At 39.2% G+C, this 25,590-nt stretch overlaps 1 protein-coding gene across 2 annotated transcripts in view; it reads left to right on the forward strand.

The window, feature by feature from the left end:
* hmga2 (high mobility group AT-hook 2) overlaps positions 1-20,255 on the forward strand; it is a 106,270-nt gene extending 86,015 nt beyond the window's left edge. For both annotated transcript variants that reach the window (XM_042403588.1, XM_042403593.1), the window contains 2 exons: positions 6,029-6,061; positions 18,069-20,255. In XM_042403588.1, coding sequence (XP_042259522.1) covers positions 6,029-6,061; positions 18,069-18,119 — 84 coding nt within the window. In that variant the 3' untranslated portion in view covers positions 18,120-20,255. The remainder of the gene's footprint in view (positions 1-6,028; positions 6,062-18,068) is intronic.
* The last annotated feature ends 5,335 nt before the right edge of the window (positions 20,256-25,590 follow it).

Here is a 25,590-nt window from a genome sequence, read left to right on the forward strand (position 1 = left end):
CCAGGTTGAACACCCTCCCCCCACCTGCCGGGCCACCCCCCCAGGGACCTCTGAAGGGTAGAGCAGGGCAGAGGAAAGCTGCAGAGTGTTGATAGTGAGAGGATCGACTGTTGTAGAGAGGGTCAGGACAAGGGGAGAGAGAACGGGGGTGGAGGAGGGGATTGAGCCCCACCATGAACCTTATATAGAGTGTATGTTACAGTTTTAGGCAGAGGTTTGGCATGAATGGTGATGTGTCACATGGGCAACAGTGAAGCATGAATGATAAGGTGTGTGGGGGGAAACCTTCATGGGTTGGGTCTCAGACAAAGAGGGCCAGTGAAGTCACAACTGTAGAAATTTGGAAAATGATGACCAGAGGGAGACGGAGTCTTGTGGGTAGAGACCAATCTACCTTTAACAAAGCCGGTTTGATCTGGATGGATTATGGATGGTATAACCTTTTCTAGTCTGAGTGCTAAAGCTTTGGCGATGATTTTTGTACATACATTGATTAATGAGATTGGTCGGTAACTTGATGATAAATTTGGGTCCTTATTGGGTTGTTGCTGTGTTGGAGGTTGCCGGAAGTCCGGAAACCTGTTTTGATTAATTTATCTTTCGAATGAAGAGTGGAGCTATAATTGACCGGAAGTGTTTATAGAACTCAGCAGGTAAGTCATCTGGGCCAGGTGCTTTGTTGTTTGGCATTGATTTAAGAGCAGTGTGAAATTCACATGAGGTATTGGCATTTCTAATTTATTTTTTTGTTTATTGTCAATTTTTGGTAGGTTGATGTTGTTGAGAAAAGAGTTTATCTCTTCATTGTTAGGTTCTTTTTCTGATGAATAAGGCCAGTTGTAGAAATGAAAGAACATTTGATTTATTGCAGTAGGTGAGTGAGTGAGTGAGTGATTGAGCTTCCCTGCTGAGTCCTGTAACGCTGCAATTGTTGATTTTTCCTTGTTTCTTCTGATTTGATTTGCCAAATATTTACCATATTTATTGCCATGTTGAAAATGTTCCTGTCTTAGTCTGTGTATTAAAAATTGGGTGTGTCTGTTGGTTATATCATTGAGTTCTGCTTTATATTTATTTAATTTATTCTGAGTTTCATCTGTTGGGTTGGCCATGTTAATATTTTCAAGGTGTTTGATTTTTTGTTCCAATTGAATTTCTTTTTCTTTTTCTTTCTTATTTTGTGGACTGAAAATGAAATGATAATTCCTCTGAGTACTGTTTTTCCTGTTTCCCACAGAAGAGAAGCGCCATCTGGGGATTGTTTTATGTGAGCAACTTCTAGTCCATTTAATTGTAACAGGGGCATGATCACTAATGATAATTGGGTGGATTGTTGACTGGGTGATATTAGAAATCAAGGAGTTGCTTGTGAGAAAGAAATTGAGGCGGGAGTAAGAGCGATGAAGTGGTGAAAAAAAGGAGTATTCTCTGCTACTTGGGTGCTGTAAGTGCCAGCTGTCGGCAAGACCATAATCACTCATGAACTGTTTTATAGTTAAAGTGGATTACCAGATTACTTTGTTTCTTGAGTTATCAAAACAGTCTATTGATGGGTCTAAAACTGTGTTGAAATCTCCTAGCTATTATTGTGTTGAAGCTATTATTACTGGGCAATCGATCAGATTTGTGATGGTGGAGAAGAAAGACTGAAAAAAAGTTGGTTCATCTGAGTTTGGACCATACAGATTTCCTATTGTAATTGGGTTATTTTCAATTGAGATATTAATGATAATATAGCACCCCTCAGGGTCGGCTATGGTGGTGTTATGAACAAATGAGATTTTTTATGGATCAAAATGCAGACTCCTTGTTGCTTTGTGTTAGAATTTACTGAGAATACTTGATTGTACTGAGTTGATTTGATTCTGCTGCAGTCGGATCCTGAGAGATGAGTTTCTTGGAGGAGGCAAATGTCAACCTGTAAATGATTTAAATGGTCAAACGCTTTGGCCCTCTTTGCCTGAGATCCAACACCACGGATGTTCCATGTTAGTAGAGATCAACTGGACATACTTTTGTAGAATAGATTTCTGTTTTAGGTAATTGAATGGAATGTTGTGTAGAGGAAAGCATGTGTGAATGAGAGTGTGTGAGTGAGGTGTGATTATTATATGAGCAGGGGATCATGGATTATATGTATGATGAGAGCAGTAGTCAGTATGAGGGGAAATGCAGGACGAGGGAGAGAGATGGGTAGGGGGCGAGGGGGCAGAATAGACATGATGACTAACAATAGCAACACTAATGATGACAGCATCAATAAAAACAACAAAAGCAACAACAGTGACAACATAGTGGCCTAGGGCTGTATACTAAATTACTAGTAGTTATGAGACAGAGAGAGAGGGATAGGGTGAGGGATATATTGCATATTACCAGGGATGGAATTAGAAAAGCCAGGGGGTTATGTCCTTGTTGCGGTATGACTGTTCGTTAATGTAAAGTTTATCAACAACTAGGACTGATCAACACTTCAGTAGTAATGAAAGCCTGGCGTCAAATCCAGTGAGTTGGGTGTGTATGGAGAGTAGAATTTCTTTGTTTTTGGTACAGCATTTGGGTGGTGGTGATTCAGAACTGGATCGATCGTTGTGTGCTCTTTTGGGTGTCTTGGAAACGGATCCTTGCGGCATGTTTTGTTGGTGGTAGCGTTCATTGATAAAGTCCTCAAGTTCTTCCAGTTTGCGTGAGTCCAGTATTGGGATACAGAAAAGTAGTTCCAAATGAGCATCTAGTGGGCAGCCATCTTTCGCACTTGTACAACTGCGCGTGCGCTACTTTGACATCACCTCCAACTTCATTGATTATTTAAATCTCCCGACATGCTGACAAGATCAGTCAGGATCTAATGTTAATTAATGTTCTGTGTTCTTCTACACATCCAAAAGGTCAGCTGTTACACACACAGTCCAGGTTCATACTGTTTGGAGTAAGGCAGCCATCCTCCTGATAAATCTTGAGCTCCATTATGTCGAGCAGTGCAGCAAAACTAAAAACTGTAGTTATCAACTTAACAGGACAGAGGAAACAATCCAGCAACGTTCAGCTACTGAAATATTTTTTTAGACAGACAAGCGAAAAATTATTTTCCGGTTTTGGTTAATTTTTATTCCAATTGTCAATTTGATGAGGAAAACAGGTTAGGGGAACGGGGCAAACCAAAAAAAATGGGAATGTTTTTTAAAAATTCACATTAAAAACAGAAAAACAAAATAATGCATTTCTTTATCCTGTTATCAAACAAGTTGAACACAGCTTTGGACCACGAGGCAGCAGTTCAATTCCTGTGCCTAGTCTGCTGGAAAATAGAGGATGTCAGTTGAGAAGGCAGTCCTTCAATGTAGCCCAGACCACCTCCGAATGTTGTCTGAGTGATTGGTTCTCAATGCGTCCTCAATGTGTCTTGGGTGTGTTCACACCTGTACTAGAGCTGTCCACTTGTGATCGGATCACCGAAGACGAATGTTAATGTCAGGTTGTTGTGTTGTATTTATTGGAACCGCGTACAGTGTTAAATGTAAATGTTAACATTTGATGTACTGCACCAGAGTTAGTTTATAGCTAATTTTCATCTGCAGTCCCTTACAATCAAAACATATAACAGCACAATAACAAACAGTACAAAGCAAAAAACACAAAGGACACATTACACAGAATACAAAGCTACACACAACAGCACATCACAGTGTAAACAGGGCCACAATGTGCCATGATTTTGAAGTTTTAGGGGCAGCTGCATCCTTTATATACATTATTCACCATGACTGTCTTGTAGCCAAAATTCCCATGTGGTGTGCTGCTGCTTCTGTTTCGCTGTTTGCCTTCTATCATTAAACAGTTTCATGACTCTTTTACTGACCAGGCTGAGGGCAGGATCAAATCAGCATGGGTATGGGATAGGGCTGGGCGATATGACCAAAATCTCATATCCCGATATAGGTGATTTCATATCCTGATAACAATACCTATTCTGATAAAGCACATTTTAATTCAATGAATAAATAATTGGTCCGTCTCCTCAGTCTTCCCCCGCCAGCATAAAGCTGCCTCCATGTGTGCTTTTACATAGCATGGAGATATTCTGGATTCAGAGGCGTGATGGAGATCAGACTGATCAGAGCTGTAAACTCTGCCATGAGGGAGGACTAAGACGTTACAAGGACAAGGGGAGGATATTTCTCCTCTTTTGATAGTATTAAAAGTTAAGTTAGACTCTTCTGTTGGCTTCCCGACTCACTTTAAAAAGACGAGAGAAAAAGAGAGAGAAAGAGCAGCTGTGGTCAAGTGAGCTAGAGAGTGAATGAAGAGAGGGAGCACTGGTCGAGAGAAAGCCGGTGGATCAGATCATTAAAACATTATTTTCTGATTGTTTCACAGTGGTTACGTTCTAAAGCACAAACACGCCCACACCTCCACTCAATCCTGTGGCTGTAGCAGAGACACACCGAGCTGAAATCAAAAGAGCGCACATAAATTTGGTATTTAACTCAAATGAAGGCAGTCTCTACTGCGTTTTGCTGTCATTTATAGTTGCCATCTCGCTGCTTCTCTGCTCTCTCTCACCGCTGTGGGGCTGAGCCCTCCGCGTGTGTGCAGCGCAGCACAGGAGACAGACAGTGGTGGAGAGTTGACAGCAACTAAACTCGCTATGTTACTGTAAATGCCGTAAAAGCTTTGCGAGTAAAAAGCCAAGAAGGGTAATTTATCAATGTAATCTGCACAAAAGATGGACAGTTCCAAATGACGAAAAATATTGCTGTAAAGAGTGTGATTTGCATCACAACGATGTAAACGATAGAGCATTATATGAAATTATAGACATTTTTCTCTCGTCACATGATATATATCATCATTTCGCACAGCCCTAGTATGGGATCCTAGGTATCCTTCAGTACGAATTGAACTGTGTCCATAGCACATGTAATTAATATTGAAAAATGACAAATACCAAAGGTTGGCACTTCATGCATGGTCAGGTTTGGTTGTGTATTTATTTTTTGATAATCTATTTCCTGATTAAAATTGTAATTCTATCAGTTTTACACAGCACTGTATCTCAGCAAAGTCCACGTACAGTGGTATAAGAAAACTACAAGCACAAATCTCATCTCATTGGCGTAGCCATAGAAAATATTTAGGACAATACTCAAATTCTTAGGGCACCCATGACACAGTGGTGCAGTGGTTAGAACTGTCACCTCACTGTAATTTCAAATCCAATGACCGGCTGGCTCCTTTCTGTGTTGATTTTGAATGCTCTCCCTGTATCTGCAGGGGTTTATTTCTGTGCTCTCGTTTCCTCCCACACTCCATACCCATGCAGGTTGGATGGATTGGAGACTTCACAGTCTATATGCTTGGATTGTCTAACAGAAACAGAAGTCCCCTTTCCAATGACAGAACTGGTGTGCTACTTGTGACAATTTCGATGACTTCCTGAAACAGAAAATCTGACAATCTTTCTCACTTTACACTGACACTGATACCACTTTCATACAGCAGACATGTATGACAGTATGACACAGGGGTACTGAAAGTATATGCACAAATCAAAGTGTAGCCAATGTGTTACATTAGTTTGTATATAAAATAACCTATCACTTTTTTACCCATACAATATTTATCCCAGTACACCTTGCACTCTTCACCTATGTACTATTTGTATCCTGTTTACAGTTAACAGAAACAGTTTCACCTGTATATAGACATTGTATGTTGTCCACTTGTTGTTTCTATATTCATGTATCTATTTTTTCACTCATTTGCTTGTACGTAATAGTGATATGTTTATGTTTCATTATCTTTGTTTGGCTTGTTGTCCATGTGTATCTTTCTAAAGATTATTGCTTGTAAGCACATGGTGAGTAATGAGAGAACCAATAGGCGTAAAATCCTTGTGAATCATACTGAGTTCTGTCTAGCCATCATGTGACATTTTGGTAAACAGCAGCTAAGATACTGGAACTTCTTCTTGTTAATGATATGAACTGTGGAGGAGTACACTAAACTCTCCCCTCTGCTCTTGCAGCCACAGCAAGTCATCCAGAAAAAGCCTGCTCAGGTAAGAAACTCAAAGGATCATGCATGTACACACACACACACAAATGCAACAAACACTCAAACACTTGCAGGATAACATCCTCATCACACTATACCTTATTCTGTAGATAGATAGATAGATAGATGTAATAAAGTTATGAAAAGAGAAAACTAAATCCAAGAAGAATTAAATTTAATGGATTGGAGTTAACAGATTAAAGGTATGAGCAAGCGGTGTTCAATGAGCATTACAAAAAGGAATGGGTTTAGAAAGGACCTTCATTCTAAAGTCCACCACAGTCTCCTTGGTCTTGGCCATGTTCAGCTGCGGGTGGTTTTCCCAATACCACTTCACAAAGTGGTCCACCAGGCCCCTATACTCCCCCTCCTGTCCATCCTCCACACATCCCACAATGGCAGTGTCATCTGAGAATTTCTGCAGATGACATGATTCAGAGATGCACCTGAAATCTGATATGTAGAGGGTGTACAGGAGGGGAGACAGCACACTCCCTGGTGAGCCCCGATATTGCACACCAGGCATGCAGACACACACCTCTATAGCCTCACAGACTGCAGTCTGCCTTTCAGATAGTCCTCGATCCATAAGATCATGAGGGCGTCCACCTGCATAACCTCCAGTTTTTCCTTTGGCAGCCTGGGCTCGATTGTATTAAAGTCACTTGAGAAGTCAAAGAATGTGATCCTCACCAAGCTGTTGGGTCTGTTTAGGTGGCCCTCTGCAGCAGGAATATAATTGCGTCATCAACACCCATCTGCGGCTGATACGCAAACTCCATGGGGTCTAATGAAGGACTGTTAGGACCAGTCTGACCATGACCTTCATTATGTGGGAGGTTAAGCTGTTAAACCTGTTAAAATATTGGATGGGTTTGTTTGCCTGCTCTAGATTCCCCTCAGCTCCACCACCCTTTTTCTGGAAGCCGGTGATCTCTCTCATTCCACTCCAAACATCCCTCACCCTGTTTCTCTGCTGTCCCAAAGGCCCTCTTCTTTTCATTAAGCAGGACCTTCAGGTCATTTGTCACCCAGGGCTTACTATTGGGGAAGCAGCAAACTACTTTTGTGGGGATGATATCATCAATGCAAAAACTGATATAACCAAAAACACAGTCAGTCATACCATCAATGTCCTCACCATGTGGTCTATATAGAGCATCCCAGTCAGTGACTTCTAGGGCACCCCACAGTGTCTCCATGGCATCATGAGACCATTTTCTCACTGTCCTCACAGTAACTGGTTGCTGCTGAACAATGGGCTTGTATGCTGGTGTAAGCAGAATCAGACTGTGGTCTGATCTGCCAAGAGGAGGCAGGGCTGTGGAGCTGTTTGCATCATACAACATTTGCATAGAAACAATAACAACAAACAAAAACAACACAAATCAAAAAGACACCCTGTACCAAATCATATTATTTCAGTCCACCTCTTTGTTCATTCATTCTGTATCTGTTCAATGTTATTTTTAAAGATTTGTTTAAACTTACTTAATGTTCTACATGTCTTCATTTCTTCACTACAGTTGTTCCATAGATTAACTTCCTTTGTTGCGATACAATGAAGTTTTGCATTCGTCCTCACTAATTGTTTTTTGAACATACATATTCCTCTGAAATCATATTTACTTTCCCTCATTTGAAACAACCTTTGGATACTGTTTGGTAACTGCTGATTTTTTACTCTGTACATGATTTGAATAGTTTTGAAGTCAACCGGATCCTTGAATTATAGTGCATTTAGTTTGATGAAGAGTGGGTTTGTTGGTTCTCTGTAAGTGGTTTTATTTACGATTCTTATGGCTCTTTTTGGGGGGATGAAGATTGGATCTATGTTTGTCTTGTATGTGTTCCCCCACACTTCCACTCAATAGATAATTTATGGGAGTATGAAGGAACAGTACAAAGTGTATAGTTATGGTTGATTTAAGAGATCTTTGACTTGATATAATATTGCAGTTGACTTTGATATTTCTGCTTTAATATAATTCATGTGTGGCTTCCAACATAATCTATTGTCTATTATTACTCCAAGAAATTTGATTTCAGACACTCTTTCGATGTGTACATCATTAATCATAACTTTCTTGCATGAGGTAGTTGAACGATTCCCAAATATTATAAATTTTGTTTTGTGTAAATTTATTGTTAGTTTACTTGAATAAAACCAACTCTTCAGTTTCTTCAATTCAATTCCTACTGTATCTAAAAGTTGTTCCAAGTTGATGGAGAGTAGTAGTGCATACCCAAGCCACTGTGTAAGCATCGTAGTGTTGTTTGATGTTCCCAGGCATCAACAACATATTTAGACACAGAAAGAAACGAAAAGGTACACACAGGCACACAGAGCTGCTACAACAGGCTGCCATGGCCCCATGACAGGAACAGTTTTTACAAACACTCCAAATTTGTACATTCACTGCGATATTAAATTGCTAATGCAGTAAGAGATATTGGGTTGAATAGGGGATTTATTTAGTATAAAACTCATCTGGATGTCTGGCCACTTGTGATGTTTTCCCTTTTGGAGGTTAATGGCTATCAGTGGTGCACCCTCAGATTTCACCAAACAAATTGGCGATAAAATGGTAAATAAGTCAATAAACTGCATTTTTATTGTGCTTTTATCCAAAGCACTTTACATTTTGCCTTAAATTCAACTATGCACACACTATGGTAGTGAGCTACCATGCAAGGTGCTGGCCTCACCATCTGGAGTACTTGGGTTTGAGAGTCTTGCCTTTGCCCTTGCTTCAACATGTGGACCCAGGGATCCAACTGTCAACCCTGCGATTAGTGGACAACCAGCACTACCTCCTGAGCCACAGCCACACCCAAAAGCACAAATGCCTCAAACTACTACAAATGATAGCTGAAACTATGAAAAGATACCTATGTTGTAAAACAAACATTTTATTTCCCTCATAAGGAAGATGTTATAAGGAAAGGTGTTTTGGGTTAAGGTCTGTTCTACAAATTGTGCTGAAGGAAGAACATGATTTTGTTCAGTCTGATCATGTTATCTGTATTATGAAACAAGTCCTGCAAACTGAACAGCAAAATGCATTGTTTGCTACTGCCCTTCAAAACAACACATACAAGCATTTTCTGATCTGACACTGCTATCGGGAGAATGACACTTTGTCAGTGCCTTTTAAGAACCATTATAAATGATCGATACAAAAAAAACATATGGGCAAAGCTATGGTTAAGGTTACTTAAGTTTAGACACAAAAACGACTTGTAGGGAAAGATCATTGTTGGGATTAAATTACTTGGTTGAAGTTAGAATGTTAAAGAACAACTAACAGTAGGAAACAAAACAAACAAAAAACAGTGGTCTCCTGTGTCAAAGTTGCAAAGTTGCTTTTTGACCCATCCATCCACCCCAACCTCCTCCTTGAGAGGTTGCTACATCTGACTTTGCTCCTGACAGACAAGTTATAATTCACTAGAGGTCAGTGTCAGGTAAACATAGGATCTTGCACTTCTTTTTTATTTTCAGGTCTCATACTTTTGGTCTCATACTGGTGTGTTCACATATTGGTTTTGTCATCAGTTTATGTGATGGAATGATGGTTTTCGTCAAACATCTCAGAGGCTTGGAACATCTGTATAGCTTCTGCAACAGGAAGTCTGCCTGTAGCTAAAGCTCAAACAAGTGCTTGGGCCAGATGCATAAACGATATGTACACACAAAAACCATGCATATGCCATTTCCCACACATAGACTGGTATTTATAAACACAGGGTGAGTGGTGGGAATGTGCGCACCTCACGCATTCTTTAGACCAGGTGTACACGTTTTTCCTATGCAATCTGAGGGTAATGTGATGAGGTGGAGATGAAATATGAGGTGAGAGACAGAATCTTTTCGTAAAATGTTGTTTAGGTTGATAACCACCTGCACTGATTTTATGATTTTTTTTTTTTTTTTTTTTTGGCGTTTCCACAGGTATTTGTAAAATGCCAATCAAAGGCACATTTATGAACACTGATTAACAGTTATTAATTACTTTTGTGTTTAATTTTATCATTCTTTTAATTTACATAGGAGTCGACATTTTATTTTGCTCTTATCATTCTTTTTATTTTATCCTTAGTTGTGGCACACCTTGTAAAGTTGGTATAGATATGAGAGCTACAAACTAATCATTGATTACATTTCTGAGCTATCACTGCTGACAATGGTTTACAGGTCCATGTGATGAATTAATGATATGGACGTGTAAAGAGCTGCACAACCGCGCATAATGACCGCTATACTGGCTGTTGGAGAACCTCACTGGTGTGACACAATCTGTGAAATTGCACTTCTTCTCTCTCTACAGCTGTCATTTGTTTCAATGACAGCTATAGAGATTGGTGGGGTAGGTGGCAAATTGATATGAAAACGGCTGATTCAGGGTGTGTCTTCATCCGTTTATGGTTAATTATGGGAGTGGAAATGAGGCTTGTGCACGTGAGCTCAGTTCCCCAATGACTAAGATTCATAAAACAGAACCATGCGTAAGCAAGGCTTTATAAATCTGGCGAAAAGAATGTTTATGCATATTTCTGGCTTTGTGCGTACACACAGTTTTAGTCATGAGTTTTTTGCATCTGGCGCCTGGTGTTTTTACTTATGACATGAGTAAAGACTTTGTCCTGTATTTACGGACAAAGTCTTGTCCGTAAATACAGGAGTGTTTTTTTTTTTTTTTACTAATAAAGAGGTGAGAGAGGTGAGTTATTTCCAAAGTAAAAAATAAAGGAAAACAAAAAAAAGTTCTTCCATGTCTTTTCACATGTAGCAGACAATTAGGTGTTCTGTGTGTTGTGCTGGCAAGAGCCTCTACATCAGAGGGAGAATGAAAACAGAATGGTAATAAGTGAGTGAAACATGACACAGGACCCCCACCCCCAGCATTCCCTCACACTCCAGGAATCCACCAGCCTCCCTCTGTTCGCTGGTGCGGGCCACTTTTCGGTGTGAATGCATAACTGGGCTCTGATTTGTGGCTGTGTGGGAACAGGGCTGAGGTGGTTGGGAGGTGCTGTGAGATCCTGGGAGATGCAAGCCATAAAAATGTCATTTAGCTCTCCCACTTTGATAGCCTGCTTTATCTCAGCCACACCACTACCAGCTTGTGCAAAACCTCAAACCCTGTCATTCCAGTGGGATTCCAGTTGATGCATGACCCAACCAGAAGCTACAACACATGCATATAGCACAAGATCCCAATAAAGTTTCAGCTACTGCCAGCTACCAGATCTCCAAGCCAAATTATTTCTTGTAAAAAAAAAAAGACAAAACACTTTTTAAATTTAATAGTCTGAATATCTCTCCTCATTAACACTCAGCTAAACTAAGGCTAACCAACAGTGTTGGTTGGAATAATCAGTTGAGAAGCCCAATTTGAACCTAATGTTGTCAGTCTAATCATCAGTTTTTCTTCGTAGCATTATTGTACACATAGCAACGCAGACAAACTGTGTTGCAGGCTAAACATTTTCTTTCACAGACTGGGTTATGAGATCGAATGATGGAAAAGAAGGGCAGAGCAGCACAATTCACACCCTTTTTCTTCACCCTCACTATTCTCTACTCCATTTCTTATACCACTTTCTCTAATGGCATCCAGAATGATGGACACTTTGGCTCAAATACGTGAACACTTGGGTTTTCAGGTATTTGAATGGACGACATGAATAATAGAGAATTTGTCGTAATTCTGGGTAAGGTGTTAAAGAAAAACCATCAGTAATGAGTGCAAAAATGCATATAGAAATGCATATAGTTCTTGTTTTTGATTGTATGCCTTCTTTTTTAGTTTATAAGTTGACTTCAACATAATGTTATTTGGTCTGTTTATTTATTTTATTTCTTGCTTATTTTTTGTACAGATGACACTTGTAACAGATGTAGTGGGTGTGGTTTAGGATGGTGGGAGTGCCCTTATGTGTATGTCCTTGTTGATGTTACTCTGTTGATTGTTTTGTGTTGTTGGATTGTTGAATCTATTATCATTACTATTATGTATTTATTTTTTGTTTTTTGTTTAAATGTTTAACTTTCATGTTTTGTGCCTGAGGACCCCCTTGAAAATGAGATGGCGCATCTCAAGGGATTTATCCTCTTATTAAATTTGAAATAAATAAATATTGTATGTCATCTTGACACAGCTATGGCCTTGGTTTTCAAGAAGCTCAATGATCACTCTGTCTATTACAACAGTTATTTACTGTTTCAGTGTCTTTCTGTTTTCAGATGAATGGCTAAGTATACAGTTAAGATTGTGTCAAGGGTCAATAATTCTTCCTGCTAACCAAGACTGGCCCTGTTTCTGTTCAAAGATTGTGTTTGGCCTCCTTGATCTTTTTATGACCCCTAGTTAATGACTTTGAACCATTTCCAAGGGAAGGTGGGATCTGGCCAACAGTCACAAGGAATAGCGGAATAGAATAATTTCCTGACTTAGACTAGGACAGACTCAGTCAATCATTAACAGTCAAATCAACAGAGACCACCAGAAGTACCCCAGTGGGTCTCTCTTACATCGCTATACTGTCAGAACATCTGAACAGAAAAGTCACAGAGTCAGCTGTTGGTGCTGGTAGTAGTGTGTCTGGTTATTAGCAATAATCCATAATTATTAAGTATAAAAATTAATAGAATTATTAATATGAATTAATAATTACAGGGCACCACTTGGAAATGGGGACCAATAACCAAACAAGGTAGTCTGATAAGGGAGTTCACCTTCACCTAGAATGTTAATATCTGAGGGATATCAACATTCACAGGTGAACACAGAAGGTATGAATTCGAGCTCTGACTCCCTCAATCAGCCACTATTCACAATATATAAAAACACAATAATGACAAAAGACTCCTCTTTAAAGATATAACAGTGTTTATTAAACTTAGCAGAATTAACAAAGTTAACAAGTGCTTCATTCAACTTAGAGCATAGAGCAGTGCTTTGTCCGACGTTATCTGACCATCAGATGATTAAAAGCGATGTGTATGTATATGTGCGTGTGTGCGCGCATGTGTGTGTGGGTTAGTCACAAGAGAGGGAAGAAAGAGGAGGGAAAGCAAGAGAGAAGTGGTTCCTTTGTCCACAGAGAGTGCGCGTACGGATGGCAGTCTGTAATGCACATTGTTTGGTTTCTGATCGACAAAGCAACTTACTTTTTCACTCACGGTGGCACAAACACAGCAGTAGTCCCGAACGGGACAAACACAGAACAGTCTAGTGTGGTGAACACAACTAAACAGGCAGCAAACTTTAAATACTCCTCAGAGTATAGCAGAACAAAGGGACTCGGCGGTCCATCAATTCACACAACAAACAAAGCTTAAAAGCTGAAAAGAACAACAGCACTGAGGCTCGCTTCAGAAAGCGAGCAGGGTGTGTGTGTTAAGTCCGTCTTTTGGTCCGGCTTGGTTCCTCAGCTCGGATACTGACGGGGCTGTCTTTGTATTGTCGGTGGGTCTCACGGCAGCTGATCCTCGGCAGCATGGCAGAGAAAACAGCAGAGTCGACCCAGTTGAAGAAGAGTGGGGCTGAGAAGTTTTCCATGTCTTCATGAAGAAAATCTGTTTCTTCCTTCTTCAGGCGGTGAGAGCGCTGGTTGCAGCAGCAGTCTCTCTTGTATCCAGGGGTGGAGTTTGGGTGAACACGGGCAAAGTCTTGTCTCATCCGGGGAGAGTCTTCCAGTCAGTGAGGGAAAAACACGTGCATGGGGTTACCTCCTTTAGTGAAGCTGGCTCGTGGAGGGACAGAACTTACCCCCAGCTCAGTTCAACTGGGAAAGGTGTGTTTTTCTGTGTGCGTTCATTTTTTAAAGGGGCAATTATGTCACTACTGTGTTACCATGACTTCCTCTGTGCTGGAGCATCTCTGCCACTGAGAGACTGTTGTTGAGACCGTTCGTTTCCGGTTTAGCACCTAGGTGCGAACTGAACAGTGCATGTTGGGATATGGAGTCCGAAATGGACTCTCTTTGTCTGTCCTTCCTGGTGCCCTTTCCTGTTGTCAGGCTTTGTGACTTGCATGCAGGCCTGCCTTGGTCTCATGCACTGGAGTATGAGGCCCAACACAGCCCATACCACCAACCCTAACTTTAACCATTCAACACCTTAAGATCTCTGTGCGTACATCCTACAGACGGGACAACTGCTGAGAAGAAGATTTGAAAGGTGTATGACACATGTGACAGTAATATCAGTGGAGTCATCAGGAAGGGGTCAAAGTCATCAACCAGGAATCAGTGGACAGCCAGAGAATGATTGAGGAGACTATTTACATCAAATGCCAAAGTAAAAATGTGATGAATGGGATCATCACATCTGGCCTCTCTCTATGATGGTAGGCTTTCACTCTTGTCACCTTCCATTATGGCTGTTTGGAATAGCTATAAACACATTTATCTTAAGACACATTGTACAAAGAATTATTATTGAGCATAACATGACCGTAAACATAACCAAACCTTAACAATAGAGATCTTAACAATAGATCAGAAAACACTGATATGAATCTTTTTGTAACAATGATCGGTAATTGTTTTGGAAGGAACAGACAAACAATGCAGTCCTGCTGATAGGGGTGTCAGATCAGAAAGTGATTTTACTGTATGGGTTTTTTTCTGTATAGGTGTGAAGAACAGTTTAAAAGATGGATTAAAAGTCTAAAGGAGCCTGATGACGCCATGACGGATCAGTTTTGTAGTAAATACCTTCACTAGATTGAATAGGCTTCTTCCTTTTCAAATGATGGTGTGAGCTTGGTGGTGGGGGTGGGGGGCAATATGATAAAGCTTCTTTTGTTATCCTTTTTGTTATTGTGGGAACACAAAAGAAGCTTTAATCATATTGCCCCCCCCCCCACCTTTTTTCTCTCCTGTTCTCATTTGCTCTTGTCACACATGGTAACATTTAGCTGGCCCTTCAAGGCTGAAGTCTGTGAGCACTAATGAATGGAGCTGGAGTTGCAGAATGTAGACAGGCTTCGACTGCTGAATGGGTGCACCGCCACAGCCTGGGAAAGGAAGAAGGTTATAAATTGTGTCAGTTAGCCTCCCTGTATAAAATGAAGCCATGTGGAAAATGAAATCCATTTCATCTGAGGAGGGAGGAGGACCATGTTTTTTCTTTCCCTTTGCCAGTTTTTCACAGTGATCATCAATCAAGAGTAGGTCAAAACCTAGTATATGATCAGTTGACCCACTCGACCTCTCTCTGGTTTTTTTTTGCTAATTTGTGTTTAACTGGGTAGCATTTTTGATACACTCCAGATATTACAAATATTTTCCTTCAAAACATAGAATAAGATGGTGCTCCTCACCATGGGCATTTGGTTATGTTTTAAAATGGGGGAGCAAACTTGGAAAGACATATCCTACAATTGGGTGGATCAGGACGGGAATCAGAAGAAGAATGACTATTTCATAAAAATTTTAAATTATATTTATAAAAAATTATGCAGCCTAAAATGGTAGTAGGTTTCAGGCTACTAGGTAATCTTCAAGGTCAATCTTCAAGGACAAACAATTTATATAAATTAAATGGCCTTACAATGTGTCACAATATGATTTTGGATAATTATACCTGGTTAAACAATGTTAAACCTGAGGGTTGCTATTCTCAATACTCACAAGGCCATCTTCAAAGTCTAACAATTGCAACAAATTTGGATGAATGAAATTGCTTCACAACTTACCTAAAAACCCATTATTGGGAATCGTGAGAAAGTTTCAGAGTGACAGAGACACAGAGCACCCCTGTAACCATAGTAACTTACTCTCCTGCCTGAGTGCGACCGGCACGAGGGGAAAGGGAGAGACGCTGACTGAGATTACTCTAAGCAGTATGCATGGGAATACATATAATAGATTTGAGTATATTCTTGCTTTCCCCCTGTTGGTCTGAATAACTGTCCTCTTTTTGTGCTGTGATGTTATCAGTTATGAATTTGTTTTTCACTGCGTGAGAAAATGGACGTGTGGCGTGAGATCGTGTGAAAAATGTCAATTGCATGAGTCTCAGTCAGTGTGTGAGACTTGGCAGCCGTGCTCATGCCTCCATGCACCTTTTTTTCTGCCTCTTTCCTGGTTGATGATTATGGAGGCTGCTGTGGAAATTGTACATGAAAGTTTTGACAGCATTTTGGGTGCAAATTCAGGAGGGTCATCTCCACCCGGTTACCTCAGTTACAGTCAAATCAAGTGCACCTACACTAAACTGATAGAGCAGCTATGAGTTGCATTTTTTACCTGCAAGACTAGTGTTTTAATGCTGTTGTTCATCATTAGTGATGTTAAGACATCAGAGAAATAAAAAGTTTGCGTCCTGGTATTAGTTCAGGTAAAAAATCCAAATGCACTGTGGAGCGTCTCTCCTGTCAGCTGCTGAAATTGCTGTCAGCCGGAAAGTCAATCATACTGGACAGTAGAGGAGGAGATGGTTGAGACACTGGTCAGGTCCAGTCGATACAATGTGTCGTTGAGACTTGGGACATGTAGACATCAGACATCAGCTTCATCAGCTGCATAGTCTACGGCCAAGCTACTTGGAGTGTAAAAGAATACAAATACATTAGTATTCAGTTCAGTTTTTGCATTGATATTCGCCCTCCTTCCCTCCCCCAACCTGTCACCCAATTGACACAATTTACCACAAACATTACACCCCTTCTTCTCAGAGTCACCGCTCAGAAGAAGTAGGTAGAATTAGTGGAATTTACTTCAGTTATAGAGAATCTCTGCTGTCATTCAAGGATAGATAGTCAAATCATAATAAAAAAGCATGCCTTTAAAAAATGAATAAATATAATAAAAAGGCTACTTCATATCTTGCATCTTCATAGTAGTTAGATTCACAGGACTTAATATGATGCAGATGAGAGCATTTAAACAAATAGGCTATAGGCCAATAACACGGTGGTGTGGGTGATTGCTGGTCAATATTCAGACATCTGGCAAGATTCATTCCTCAGTGCAGTGGCCTCAGAAATATTCTTAGGAGACTGAAAATGGGATCAGTGTCATTAGTTTTTGGAGCTGTTTCTAAGCAAACTACAGTGCCCTCTTTGTAATGAAGGAATAATTCACCCAGTGCAACGGTGTGGGTCATGGACATGTTTTTGCTAGTTTTTGGACATCAACAGAAGTCTACAGCACAGAGGAATAAGATATGTCAGGCTTTGAATACACACACAATACTTGTTAGTAGGATGAGTTAATTGTCGGTTTGGCTATGCACATGAGATTTGACAATAAGAAAAATATACACCAACCATATGACCAATCATCACCAACCAATGACTTTTCATCAGTTTTCACTATTTGATGCAGTACAAAGCTTGACTGATGTTCCACAGGTGTTCTAATAGCCTCATGGCACTTTGCACATCTTGACAGTGGCCTGGAAACTGATGAGCTGAAGTTAGGGACTGTCCTAGAAGCTCGTGCAATCGTCCAATCTTTTCAGATTTTTGTCAACAGCTTTCTCATTTTTTCACACTCCAAACAAACTGGACCTCCTACCATTGCATGTGCAATCTCCTTTAAAAACAAACAAACTGTTTCTGTTTAGACTTAACCTTTTTGTCAAAAACAAATCTTTTCATTTCAGAAAATGAAGCATACATGAAGCATGTGATTGTGCCATAAACCTGTAAATAAAGGGAATAGAAATCTATGCATCCTAATAAGAACCTTTTTAGGATTACATTACTGAAATGTGGGCTTGACTGACCTTGTGAATCAGGACTAAGGTAATAGGATGCTTCTGCATTAGACATGGCCCTGTCCCATCATGCACATAACCATTTCCTGTCAGCAATTAACCATTCTCTCTGGGACCATGTTGAATTTATCTGCTCAGACAGCTGCCTCATTAATCCTTTGAACAGCTCTGCTCTCTATCACTGAGACTGTGAGTCACTGTGGTATGAAATAGGGATTCTTTAACAGAGCTGAAAGAGTTTAAATGACATAGACCATCTTGTTTTTCTTTACAGGAAGAAGAAGAGGAAGAAGAAGATGCTGGAGAGTCCCCAGAGGAGGATTAAGCTTCTGCACCGTGAAACCTCTACCTCATTCAGCTGTCAGGTCTTTCAAAGGGAAAAGACTGCCTTGACCACTTATTTTTGACTTTTTCCACATCGTTTTACTTGGTTTTATTTCAGCTAGAGAATTTCCATGCTCAGTTTTTGCTTTCAGTTTGTCTTTGGGTGCGGCCACACATATCTGTCACTGAACAGTCAGAAATATTGAGTATTTGTCTGTATGCTTGATTTCCTTTGATCCATTTTTGCATAGACCATTCAGAATGCAGCAACATGGGAAAGAAATGTGTGCTGCTGTGATTTCCTACTGGAGCAGATGAAAAAAGAGTTCAGTTGAAAGTTCAGCTCCAGACATTTTGCCTGTCCTCAACAGACAGAAATCTGGCCAAGACAGACATGTCAGCCCTGTGCAACAAACTGACACTCCTCAATGAGAATCAGCTAAACACAAACAGAGACAGACAGACAGACAGACAGATTATCTAAGTGTGGCCACACCCCAAATGTAGGGATTTATGGCTCAGGATCTAGAGTGCATCATCTTCAAATGAGAGAGAGCATTAGCAGGGGGTGCATCATTCTGAGGACTACACTGAGGTGAAGTTACTCTATCTCTCTCTCGCAAATACAAACAGATACACACTCACTCTGTCACACACACTGCCATTGTTGACTGATCCTCCTGAAAAAGTCTGTTTTGTCATACAGAAATGCAGAACACATGTCTGCTGTTCCAATATATCAGTGCTGGCTATAAAACAAATCTACCCTCCCACCCCTCACCCAAGCTGGTGTGAGACCACCAAAGACAGGGAGACATACATATCTTTCTTTAGAGCAGTGGTTTATCCATCATGTTGGCTTAAAGCCATTTAGGAAAAAAAGATTGCTGAAGTTGTTAACATTGGCTCAGAATTAGCTTTAGCGTCAGACATCAGACTCCCAATACATCACCTTTTATACTTTCACAAAGGCCATCTTCCTGTATCTTCTCTCTCTGATAATAATCACCCAATGCAATGTGGTTTAGTCTCATGACATTATGTGAAATAAGTGCAAGTTTTAAATTTCTGGTGCAAATGTATGTCATGTAACCATGACCAATATCCAGCTATGCCCTTAATTAAACATTAGTTGAGGATTAGTTGCTTAAGGGGCACATTTTACATAATTCTCTTAATAGATTAATGTTAATTATAAAGGTTAAAATATTCTAAACCGGTCGGGTAAATTCTACTGATGTGCAGGGATGAAGATATGATTAATGTAAGAGCCAATGCTGGCTGAAAAATTTGATTAGCACAATACCAAAATCCCTACCACAATGTCAAATCATAGGGTAATCTTTCGAGGATTAAGAGGATTGTTCAGTTTAAATGAAAAAAGTTTAACAGAGCTCTATGTTTACATTTATTTTTTGTGGGAAAGTTATCTTTTTTAAAGAAATACCAATGCATCTTTTTTTTAACATCACACATATAGTGTGCAAAGGATGCAGGAGCAAGGACAGGAATGCATTGTGCTTCATTTATGCATCTCTTTTGCATTAAACCTGCAGTGTGGAACTTTTACATGCAAATGAATGTGCATTACATTCAATCTCTTGCTAAACAAGTTTACACAGTGCTGATTAAGCCTATCAACACCAACACTCTCTCTGTTTTTCACAGTATACAGAGTTTTTAAATCTCATGTGGGGGGTGACATTCCCGCGCTGGCTATTTGGCCGTTAATCATGCGGCTCTTCTAGGCTTTCCAAATGTTATCGGACCAAATGTATCAAATTCTGATAGTGAACCATCAAAAAATACATTTTTGGGCCGGTGACCATCAAATCATATCCATTTTTACCAGTCCCCTCTGTGTGCCTGTCATTGGGGGTGTGCATGACAGCATGCTGCATGCCTGTGTCAGACTGTATTCATATCCAATCAGATGTTGTGGAGGTGTGGGCGATTTGTGCTCTAAAACGTAACTGCTGTCAGAAAATAACGTTTTATTGATCTGATTCACCAGCTGTCTCATTACCACCACTCCATCTCTTCATTCACTCTACCTTGCTCAACCACAGCCGCTCTCTTTCTCACTCACTGGTGCTCTCAGCTCTCTCTTTTTCTCTCATCTTTTTTAAAATGAGTTGGCAAGCCAACAGAAAAGTCTAACTTTAATTCTAACGTTGTCAACCAAAGAGAAATGTCCTCCCCTCATCCTAGTAACATCTGTGTACTCAGGCAATCACAGCCAAGCACCCCCCTTTACTCTCACTGCCAGAAGGGGGAGACAAAAGTCCCGCACTCCAGCTTTAATGAATGTAGAAATTGCTATTTTTTTGAGACTTCGCTATTAGTTTGGGGTTTGATAGCATTTTATCCAGTTTCAGATCTGGTTTCAGTATTGAAATATTTCAAATTTGAATCCATTCAAATTTAGGTTTAGCATTCAACTTTTGGAGAAAATAATTCCAACTCAAAAAATTCAGCTGAAATGTGTAAGCCATGAGGACAGAAACAGTTTTAAGTGGCAGCCTAATTAATTTTCACAACGTGTAACTACAACTTGAAAATAAGATGAGATCTCAAAAGATATTTTTATGCCAAAGATGCTCAGTATGCACAGTAAAATAAATGTTCATACTAGCAGAAGTGATGAAATGTTGATGAAATGTGATCTGACACATTGAAATAACAGTAACCTGTTGACCTTGTCTCACCTTTCTCCAAATACTGGAGGTCCTGATTCAGAACTGTTAAGTGGATATCCCTAAAATATTGATATAATTTCAATCTTCTGCACATCCTTCATCAGAGAAGAATATCATTTGAAAGACAAGCATTGCTTTGAAAATTAGACCCAAATATGTTTGTCCAAGTTAAGCAAACTTTTAGAAGATGTTATGTTTACAATTCTTTTATTTTGTTCATCTTCAGAGCATAAACTAAAATTAGTAAATAGTCTTGTCCCGCAGTGCCTTATGTATGTATTTAAAGCTTTAATATTGATACACCTAAGGTCTTATGGACCCAAGAGGGTTTCAGTTATGCTATAACATCAGGATGCCACATGTGCTCTGCTTTGTCTCCCTGTTATTGGTGGAATAACATACCCCTTTTATTGGTCTAGAAAATGACACAACCTCTATACATCATATCATTACTCCACAACCAACCTGTTAAACATTGCATTAGACTACTGTATACCATCTTCTCAGATTCTCATTAACAAGCTTGTGTACATAGCTTCATTCATTTTGTTGTCTGCGCGACAAAACTTTAAAACCTTGAGTCCATTATTGATGTCACAATGCAAAGAAATCCACAGACTTGGTCTGCCTTGCAAAAAACCTCAAGAACAAAAACCACAAGAACAAACCACACACATTACCTCAAAATACACTTGATACCTGTATTTAGTAGCAGTGTGACATTGTACGACTCATCTCGCACTGTAACTCCAGGGAACCTTGCATTTAAGGAAAACTGATGGTATGCCAGCACTTTCTGGTCACTGATATGCAATATCTTCTCATGATTTCAAACTACCTCTGACTCAGCACAACCAGCTCATGAAGTGCACACTGTTGCTCAGTACACACAAACCAATGCACAGGAAGGCAGTGTGCATTCAGATATTTGATAATGTGTAACTTAATACTGTACATTAAAGCGAGGTCATGCCAGTTGTTGTTTTGTCATGGGGGAATGGCATTTTGTCTGTTTTGTTTGATTTGTTTCAGTCAGGTAAAGCCTAAGCAATCCATAAAGAAGCAGAAGTCAGATATGACAGAGCCATGTAAATCAATATTAAAGGAAAATTCAGCTTTTTTACTACAGTGGCCTTATTATTTTCAGTTGTGGCCATCTTTCCTGTGGATTATGACCAGCCAAACAAGCTGTTTTACTCTGATTAAAGCTGAATTTGTAGCATTCCAAATATTTTTTTTCTCTGTGGGAATGAGGAGTAAATGAAACAATTTTCAAATTGTAACAATGATGGCAGAGCATTTAGACATGTGCATCTGATGTTCTCACACATTGTTAATTATATGTGTGTTATATCCTCAACCAACAACTTACTTTAGCCCTCCACATAATGTTCAAGGCCTAAATACAATATGACTTTGTTACTTCTGTTTAGTAATCTCACATGATATTATGGATTGTCAGATAAAGTGTGATTAGCTGTGGTTAGCACATTGTTACTAGAAAATAAGGGCTATTATTTGAATGGATAGCTGCATATTCTACATTGCATGCTTTCTGTCCAAAACAAATATAATAGATGCACAGATATGAAGTTTGAACATCAAACAAAACTTGTTGTGGATTTCAGGTTAACCACATTATCTGAACAACATTTAATAAGAATTCCACATTGTGCTATTATAGTGATATTGAAGAATGGACATTAGTTCACCCCATAGATATAAAATTTGTTTGTGTTTTCTACATCCAATGGTTAAACTGAGGAGTTGTTTACAACTTGATCACTTGTCTCATGACCCCAGACTCTGTTGTAAAGGTGAAAACTATGAAAAGACACAGGTTGTTAAAAAGACCCCCTGAATTTTCCTTAAATTGGAGACAAACTCTGAAGCATGTTCAATGGCTGCAATTTCCATCCATATGTCCATATTTTGTAAGACCATGCTTCAAATGTTATGATGACATCAACAGCCAGTTTCAGCGTGTTGTTCCCATACAAAAAATGTGTAAACTACTTTTCTGATGTGAATGCTCTAACTTCAATAGAACACTTGCAAATAACTTTGATGCTACTCTTGTTGAGCAGGGGTGTATCCTGAAATATGTTTTTTATATATATTAAAAATATAATATTTGAATATAAGTAAAATCAAAACTTTCTCAAATGAAATTATTGTTATGATGCAGTCTTTACTGTTTGTCTCCATTTACATTTGTGCACTTGGTACTGACATACCTGAAAATTGCTTCTTTAGAGATTCCTGGAAAAGCCTAGATTCAGTGGTCTGTTTTTTTATACTTAAAACACAAAAGCAGCTGATGTATTAAGTACTGTTTTTCTAATTTACCTTAATGTTAGTTTGTATCTAAACTTTGTAATGAAACATATTTTTCATTATTTACAAACTCAGACTTCTATTTGACAAACTGTTGAATTTATTTTGTACTGATTTACACGATGATTTAATAAGTATCAAGTCTTTGTATGACACTACATGATATAACTACAAAAATGTTTTTTTGGCTTTGAATATTTAGAGTTGATTTTCCTGAGTTATGTACTACCTATACATGTACAGTACCTCAAACAGACTGATAAAAATGGACTAATCATTTGACAAATACCTACCTCCAGTCTTGAAAAGGAATGATTTTGCCAGTGGACTTTAAGTATGAGTTACATTGACATATGATGTAATCTACATCAGGACTGCAGAAGCTCCTTGCTTTTTTTTTTTTTTTAACTCCTTACTTAAAGTATTGTGTCTGATCATTCAAGCTTCTAATCTCAGTACATTTGGATTTACACCTTCAAAGTGACTTTCAGGTTTTGAAACAGATATGTTTGGATTTTGTATATTATAATCATGAATATGTTTTCTTGTTTTTGATTAGTAGATAATGATATACTTGATTTGTTGTTTTGTGTACTTACACAAATGTGATTTTCTTTTCTTGTTATATGGTTAAACCAGATATATATGGAATAGCTTTTTACTTAGTGATAGATTATACTATTTTTCACCTGTCACCATGGCAGCCTTTGAAAAGTTTACATGGTATTTTGAACTGGGCCAGAGGTAGAGCCTCAGAGGAGCTACATTGATTCTGTCAACCTGCTTTCATCAGAAGCACCAGTTTAACAGAGGTGCTGGTAAACTCTTATTAAGTAGCCATCTGCACAGTGATTTGGGCCATAACAGTACTTTCACAGTGACATTTGAATGCAAAGCAAATTTTACCTTGCTTTATTCAAATGTGACCCCTGTACTGTTTGTTTATTCATCCCAAACAGACGTTAAAACTGTACAGATGTAAGCTTTAGATGCTAACTAGCTAGCAGCATACACAGGAACTGTTTTTCCAGCCTCTGACCAAACTCTGAACTTCTTGTAAGTTATCTCTGTAATTTCATGAGCAATTGTTAGAGATAATGTTTTTTCTGGGCACAGGTACTGAGGCCGAGCGGCTCATGACCAGTATCTGGAATTTGAAAACACACTGCATGTGATAATAGCCTAAGATGCCACCTGCATGCTGGAGTATACAGGAAACAATGGATGCATGTGTTTTGATGCAAATAAACACTGCTGTTGTGTGTTGACCTTAATCCTGCAGTTTTTGCAGGATTAAGTTAAACCAATTTCAACTTGTGCAGGGGTCTTTTTGCTTCAAATCACACAGCCCAGGGCAAATTTGGGTTTGTTCATGCAGTTGCCAGCTTTTAATATTTGCTGCAAATTCAAACTGAAAACACCTTTGTAGTACAATTGTCTTACTGCTCCTACAACAATAGGCCTTTACTATGGAAGACATTTTCACATGTCATGGTAGGAAAAGCTCAGGTGTAAATAATAGCGTTGCAAAGTGGGAGGGTCTACTGGTTCTGGAAGTGTTTTTCTCCATTCTGTATTCCTACTTCAATTTTTTCTTTAAACGATGTTCTCAATGTTACTGAAGATAGAAACTCAGAACTTTCCTGGATAATGCAATGATCCTACAGGTTTATATTATGACCACCAGTTTAAATCACTCAACTTTGTTTCTGGGAATTCATGTTTTGTCCATGTTTTTGGCAGACTGCTAAGAATACTACAATACCCATGTGTGTGGGTCGCCGTTGCTATGGAGAAGAAAGCCATGGGCGCGAAAGAGAGTGTAATGAATTGAAAATCCTCATCGCTGAAGTTGTATACAATGTTGCACATGTCGCCATTTTGGCTCATGTACTATATGTACTATATACTATGTATATGCTATATACTGTATATGTAACATATACTTATGAGTCACATAATGTTGTCTATGGGAAAAATGAAAGGGATTTTTACTTCCAGATCCATGGCAGCTGAAATAGCTCCTTCCACTTCGCAATTTATCCACTCACAAAGTAAGACTCACCTCTGCTTCTAGTCCAGTGCTAGGCTAAAGCTAAGCTAAACACACCTCAGACCTATCTCTTTACTGGACAGAGATGAAACATATCTTGTCTTGCAAACATCAGATATATCTCTAAATTTCTAATGTTAGAGAAGCTGGTAGCCCACTTTCAACAATTACAGCTTGCAATGGCATTTTTTGTTGTCATCAAGGTCTAAAATATGGTTTGAAAAACAGAGAAAATAATCTGGAAGTGCTACATCTCCACCAGTAATGACAAATTAATAAAAGATATCCAGACACTGGATATCTTTATATAATAATCCAACCAATCCAAACAGAGAGAGTCACAGGCTGCTGTACTATGTAAACTGTGTGCATTTGATGAGACA

The sequence above is a fragment of the Thunnus maccoyii genome, chromosome 23 (assembly GCF_910596095.1).
Source record: "Thunnus maccoyii chromosome 23, fThuMac1.1, whole genome shotgun sequence".
Lineage (NCBI taxonomy): Eukaryota > Metazoa > Chordata > Actinopteri > Scombriformes > Scombridae > Thunnus > Thunnus maccoyii.